We start from the raw sequence: 7452 nt of genomic DNA, 5'->3' as shown, positions 1-7452 counted from the left end.
AAATTAAATACCATGGTAAAGGCTATGGGAGGAACTGTTATTGTGGTTAGATAACAATTTGGTTGATAAGACACAATTTTTAAATATTTAAAAGAATATTTTATGTTAATTTTAGTGAAAACGGTGCATGAAAAAATATTTTTAAAAATAACATCTCAAAGAATGCCTATAACATTTCCTAGCAAAATGTCCTTGTTTAGAAAGAAAATGTATTATTGTTATTATTATTATTATATCTCGATAAATAAATTAAGAACAAAAGTTGTGTAGACATTATATTTTGCTGGAGGTAATTTAATGTTATGCTAAAATAATTATATGGTTTAATGTTATTTTAAATTTTTATTTTGATTAAAGTATATTATTAAGCTTAATTGGACTGATTTTATTTGGACCTAACTTTACATGAATTAAAATCTGAGTCTAATTAGGGTTTGGACCATGTGATCTTTTGTAATAAAAAATTAATTGAAGCCCATGGGATATATAAAATAAAATAAAAAAAAGTAGTTCTTTAAAGAGAAAACAGACAGGAGGAAGAAAGTTGGACTGCTATTGCTCAGCATGGCAGCTGATTTTCCATCCTCCCCAATCCCTAGCTCCCAAACTTTCACCCCATTTCCGGCTCCAGATATTTTCCCCTTTTTACTTCCCACACAAATCCCTGAAAAATAAATAAATAAACAAACCCTCAAAGATCAAAAGTCCATAGCTCAGCATGGCAGTCGGCCTTTTTTGTCTCATGTCTCCTCTTATAAACTTGACGTGAATAATGGTTAAAACCTAAGATTATGGGTATTTTACGTTAAAATAAAATGTTAAGTTTAAATACAATGATTCAGAAAAGAATAAATAAATATTGGATAAAAATAATAGTAAGCAAGAAAAATAATTAACTAATAAAAAGATACGCAATATGTTCTCCAAAAAGAGAAAAAATAAGAATGATATAAAGATATCATATGAAAAGGAAATAAGTAAAAATAAATACTAGGTAAGCAAATATAAATGATAAAACAAATATACGATAAAAAAAATTTTGCAACTAAATTTTAAATTTCACTTACCATAATTGATGGAAATTGATGAAATTTTCAATTTTGAAAGAGAAAGTTAATAAAATCTTTGACCAGGTATTAGATATTCTAAGTTATTTTAAATTATTGCAATTTGACACTACTTTTTAAAGCTGTATTTCTACTGACAGTGAAAATAAAGGGTAAAATTTCTACTAACCATGAAAACTTCCCTCATTTTCTGTTGCTTTAAACTTTTTCCTTCAACAAGAAACTTTTAACATTTCATCCTTGTCCAAACCAATCAATAACCAGATAAGCTTCTTTCTTTTCTTTTTCAAATTTTGGCCACTCAGCCTAATTTTACAAATTCTTACCCTCATTGCTGTATTAGCAAAACTGCAGGTGAAATATGGGATTGAAACATTTCACCTAATAATAGTTCCAGCAAAGAGAATTAGATGGTCTGTAAAGAATGAGAATTATTTCTTTTCAAGGACTCTTAAAATGGATGATCCACATGACACAAGTTTCTTAGGGCTTCAGGCACTGCCTGCCCACATTTTTCAAGGATTTCAATCAACGGACCGGCATGCTGCGCATCATCTTCAGTTAAAAAGCTGTGCAATACACCATTGACCGTTTGCCGTGCCATCCTCGAGAGAATTTGAACATAATCATCAATTGAGAGAACAAAATCTGGAAGTATTACAACACCATACTCTCCCAAATCTGTAGAACTGATGTGCTCAGTAGCAACAACGGAGACTGTACGTCTCCCTCTAATGCCAGAATGCAGACTGGGGAAGAAAAAGACAATCTATCAGTTACAAATACAAACACTGGCAACAACTGGCAATTCCTGAAACAGTAACAGTAACATCCATCAAATACCTTGGTTGCAAAGCCAAGTATCATGGACAAACATAGACAACACAACCTAAACGGTTAAAAGTCCAACATGTGAATAGCTTCTAAATTGAGTCTCCAACAAGCATTAAGCTTTTAAACTGATTCTTCATGCTATCTATTAAGGACATGAACAAAAAACTGATTCAGAATTTACCTGTTCTCGAACTCCATAATATTCAAGGAAGAGCTGATGGAGATGGAATATCCCTTTAATTTGACAGCTGATACTAATTTTTCAACATTATTGTCTTTTCCAACTATGTACAGCACCTTCAAAGGTTGTGGTATCATTTTATTCCAGTAAACATCATCCAAAGCATCAATGCCCTGTAAAAATTCATTAACTACAAGCTTCAGAAGCGAATTATAAAACTGAAGGCAAAGTCTTAAGATCCAAAAGAAAGGTCAATGCCCAGTGAAACTACTATCATTGTTCAATTAATATAGCAGACATACAGCATGCACATCCCCACTTTCCACAATGATTGACCTCACTTCTCACTGTAAAAGAAAACCATAAATTGTTGTTGTTGTTGTTAGGGGGGTTGGGGGGCAAAGCGACAGAAAAGTGACATGTCCTACATCTGATATGTAGAAGAGTAAGAAGCAAATAGAAACCATTACATCAATCCAAGAAAAAAAAAAAGATGAAAATAAAGTCATAAATGCACATGAAACAAAAGTAAAGACCTATAACAAATTAACAATGGGATCAGACACATCCAGAATGATTCCCAATGTTTTTTTTTTGAATAAGTAAGGATTTTCATTGATCAAGACAGGGAGTCCCTGTGAATTACAAAAGAATCTGACTTGGGACAGCAGTCAGTTACAAACCTGGCTTACAAAAAACACAGCCAAAATAAGGACCAACGAGTGAAGGTATCAAAACGGTCCCACATCTATTTACAAGCATCCAAGATCTTAAAACAGTCCAGAAATTAGTGGAAGCAGAGAACTACCGTTTCCTTCCTTCCCAATGTTGAGAAGGATATCCAATGGTATCTCTAAAGTCTTGCTTGAAAGAATAGCTAATTGCAGCAAAATGTTGAATGGTCAACTCTTACTTAGAGGTGAAAATTGGGTAGGTTTGGGTCGAGCTTTCTTCGCGTTCAAGTTCATTTCAAATTATGGGTCATTTCAGGTTCAAACCACCTCAGATACAAGTCATCTCAGGTTCAGACCATTTTGGGTTTGAGCTGTCTCAAGTTCGAACATTTTGGATTCATGTCAACTCGCGTTCGGACCGTTTTGGGTTCAAACAGGTTTTGAGTCATTCTGGGATTAAATATAAGCTAGAGACATTTTTGTAAATTCAAATGCACTAAAAAATTTTGTTTCTTTATAATGACCAGAGCCAAGGTCAAAGCCCGAAATTGAAACTTGAATTGAAAACCATAAATAAAACATTATGTTACTTCATGTGGCTTATGCCTCACTTTGCCCTTTACGCCATGGAAACAATGCTAAAAAATCCCTACCAAGCAAGAGCTTCCATTAGCACTAAACATCAGTTTAATGATAAAGCATATAAGAGAATGTTAAAGGAGCAGTTTAATGTTTGCCACATTCAACAATGAACTATACTAGGGGTTGCACTATTTGGTTCGAACAGAAAAATCAAACAAATTGATTAATTCAGGTCAGTTTGATTCCATTCGTACCTGTAGAAGTTCAACTTAGTTTATAGAGCAAACCAAAAATAAGTTTCCATTTCATATGAGACCAATAGCCAAACTGGATCAGAATATTATGTGCATTATTACCTGTTTCATTTAATTACTTGAGGTTTTCAATTTTTATAAATTGATTGAAATGCAAAATCTAAACTCTTGGTTTTCAGAATTTAAAGCAGAAATTTGGGTTAGATTACAGGGTCTTTTCTTTTTCCAGAAAGCCCAGATAAAGAGCCAAACTGCATTCAAAATCAAACCAATCTAGTTCAGTTAAAAGTCTCTGTTAGGGCTTACACATTTGCATGATTAAGTTTTCTTTGGTTTTAAGAAAATTTAGAGACCAAATAAATTTCGGTTTGTCATTTTCTAAAATATACCAAACTGAATGATAAAAGATTTTCAGCCACACAATATACTATCTCAGGCAGTATGCAATTGTTCAAACATGTTAAAAACCTACCTTCATCATCCTTTCTTCCTTCGAGGAGCACACATATATAGACTGGATGATGCAAGCACTTTGACTGGCAACAGAATCATTGAGAGATAATCTATAGACTAATCCCGTCAGTAGATTTTGCACAGCAGGAATAGAAGCATTACTGAAGGAATCATTGAACACCAAAGTATGGGGGTTTCCTGAAATAGCCTGCCTGATAGACTTTATGGCATTGAGATAACCACCTCTAGAAAGAGACTCCATTCCATCAATAACCTATTCAAGAATTTAATTGTTAGACACTAAATATTTAGTGATTTTAATGAAATGAGCTTTTGATGTTTAAGGCCATTAAGGTAGATTGATAGAGACAAATTTATTCCATAACATAAACACCAACAAACATATACATAGATCTCATGTGGAGGGAGAAAGGTGGCAGAGAGGGCTGGGTGAAAAGTAGATAATGAATTATGCACCCATGTGTGAGACTTGACAACATTTCAAAATGGAAAACATTTCAAATGATATATATCAACATTAAACTTCCCATATGCAATGTGTAGAATAATTAAAATGAACTTGAATTACACTATTCCTTATACACAACAATGACATCATTTGAACATCTAAATATCTAACAGAGTGGAAGAAATGTCACTAAGAAAATAATAACAGGAGAATTTCAAGAAAAAGGTAAACAAGATGAAACCTATTTATAAACAAAGTCAATGACTATAAATATTGGCCAGCCAGTTTAACAAACTCGTTTAAATAAATACCATTACAATTTTCAAAAAAAAAAACGATTACAGGTTGACCATTGAAATAAAGTAGCAGATAATGTGAAACAAGAGAAACTTCAAATTTTATAGACACTTTACCAGCATTGAGACCCCAGCTACATCTATGGCCTCCAAGGAAACTAGCTTCAAAAGTCTCTCAGGTGTTGACACGAGAAACTCAGGTTCACAACTCTGCAGACTACAGAAAAAACCACTGAATTTGAGAAAAAAAAAAAAAAAGAAGAAGAATGACATATCATAACCCCAAGTCACTTAAATGGGAAAGCCAAAATAGCAAGTATACTGTCAACAACTGAGTGTACACTGCATACACAAGTCATAAAGTCACAAATCTAGAAATTATGATGAGTGGGCATAAGCATGCAAGCCCATACACAAAAGCCATCCTTAAAAATGTAAATCAGGAGAGAGACCGAGAGAGAGAGAGAGAGAGAAAGCAAATGGTCTCGTCCTCTCTTCCTCATAATACAAATGCAGCCCAATCATCCATCCTAAGCAATTTATTCTCAAGAACATAGAATGGCACTATACAGCAAATTGATCAACTACCCATACCTAAATTTCTGGAGCATACCACATTAATTTTTTCGAGCACGAGATATAGAGATTTAGAGTATATTTACCCACTGATCTGATGGTCTACGGAAGCACCCGGGTGTAAACTCACTGTATGTATGCCAACAGCTTTCAGGGGCTTGCAGAGTGAACGTACCTGAGCATAATCAATGAAAACTTATTAAATAAATAAATAAATGAACAACAAAAGATAGGATTGAATAATTTAACTAGAGAAAAAGAACTCCATTAAAATAAGATCATATTTTTGTATACTTGTAACATTTAAAATTAGGTTTTCATTTCTTTATTTCATTTAATTGGTTTTATTCTATTTATCTTTAGCAAATGGTGAAATAGGCCAAACACAGTAAATTATGTTAGGCTTCTAAATATATCAGATAAAGATTGCAGACAAAGATTTGCTGAAAAACAGGTCATAAACTATAAAAAACAACAAATAGACATTTGCTGAAAAATGTTATGAGAATTATACAAACCTTAAGAGCTTTCTCTTTGGATGGTACAAGGAATAGAAGGAAAGGGCTGGTGAATGAAAGACCTTCTTTCTCTCTCCTTGAAATAGCATCAGAAGCAGTAGAAGCTATCCATGCAATTTGCTCTACATCGGAAGATGATCCACTTGTCTCAAGTATATCCTTTCCAACTGAATAACATCTCCAGAATTCAACACCCCATGTGTTGACAAATAGAGACTTGCCCTCTTCGCAATTGTAGGTACCATCATAATGCAATGCATCCTCTATTGCTTTCAAGCAGAGTATAAGATACTTTGATGGACAATGTGCACTTTCACAGGCTTGCTCTTGATGACCATGGACACTGATTTTCTTTCCGCCTGGCTGGATCTGCACTCTTCCTGAATTCATATGTCTTGTCTTGCCCACATTATTAATCAATGTAACTAATTTTTTCTGTTCATCCTTCAAATCCATCATCTTTTCATTTATCTTTTCCAAACTATCTACTTTCAGATCATTCCCAAGAGCTGATCCATTTTTGGGAACAGCGTCCTTCCTATCGGCTGGGATTTTCCAATCCACTTCTGAAGGCATGATTTTTTTTGTTTCTCTTTTACTGATAACTTTTTTATCAAGTCTGTCATTAAAGGGATCATCAAGAGTAGGAAGGCTAAAACACATCCCCTGCATAACAACAAGGTGAAGTCCACTAAGATGGAAGAGAAATAGGCATCACAATAGGAGAATAAATTGAAGCCACCTTAAATTTGCAATGAGTTATCTAATTCATCAAAACAAAATAAGTCGGCAACCTACTCTCATTTCCCTCCTTTTGTGATGCTTCTCCTCTCATAAAAAACTCTTCTTCCAAGCACAAAACTAAACAGTACTTAATTCCAATCGAGCAATCCTTCTAAGACACTGGCTATCCTCGATACACTATATACGCGTCATAGGCAAACAATCCATGTCATCACTTCTCAATACTTCTCCAAATGCCACTCAAAACCAAACATCTAAAAATTGCTACCAATAAATGTTTCTTCATGTCTCACTTCTTCGGCACACAATTAAATTGAGAAAAAAACCCTATTCATAAGCAATTTCACCTATCTTCAACTAACCAAACTCAGTACCATATCATATGATCACCAAATTTTCACTCAATGCCAAATTCACAAACTACCCATCACCTAAATTTCACGCTAAACAACAACTAAATTTAACCCACACAAAAAAAATAAAAATAAAAAAGCCAACAAGAGAAATCAATGAAAGCAGATATAAGGCAAAAAAGGATACCTGACAGATGCGGCGTTTACCGGCTTTTCGACGTTTCTTGGAGGCGATAATGGAGGCAATTCGAGCTGATACATTTGAAGAGTCTGTTTTCCTGTTCAGCTTCTTTCTTAGTGCTTTGTTTTTCTTTTTTCTCACTGTATCATCTCCTTTAGCCATTAAAGCCACCACAACAAACTAAGAAAAGCTAACAAAATCTTATTTATTGGGTAGTTCTTTCGTTGTGACGAAAATGGAAGGGTCGGCGGGTTTAAACTTCTGCTGGGG

General features: G+C 34.0%; 1 protein-coding gene across 1 annotated transcript; it reads right to left on the bottom strand.

Moving 5' to 3' along the window:
- On the bottom strand, window positions 1318-7452 carry LOC18586641 (ATP-dependent RNA helicase DBP3). Its single transcript, XM_007010132.2, has 7 exons — window positions 7189-7452; window positions 5905-6570; window positions 5473-5561; window positions 4928-5027; window positions 4065-4319; window positions 2083-2255; window positions 1318-1816 (listed from the first exon to the last, which is right to left on the bottom strand). Exons 1-7 carry the CDS (start codon window positions 7342-7344, stop codon window positions 1519-1521), a joined length of 1737 nt encoding a protein of 578 aa, XP_007010194.2. The 5' UTR covers window positions 7345-7452; the 3' UTR covers window positions 1318-1518.

This window comes from Theobroma cacao, chromosome 10, assembly GCF_000208745.1.
Source record: "Theobroma cacao cultivar B97-61/B2 chromosome 10, Criollo_cocoa_genome_V2, whole genome shotgun sequence".
NCBI lineage: Eukaryota > Viridiplantae > Streptophyta > Magnoliopsida > Malvales > Malvaceae > Theobroma > Theobroma cacao.
The sequence above is the reverse complement of the archived record's forward strand: the minus strand, read 5'-3'. Positions and strand labels throughout refer to the sequence as shown.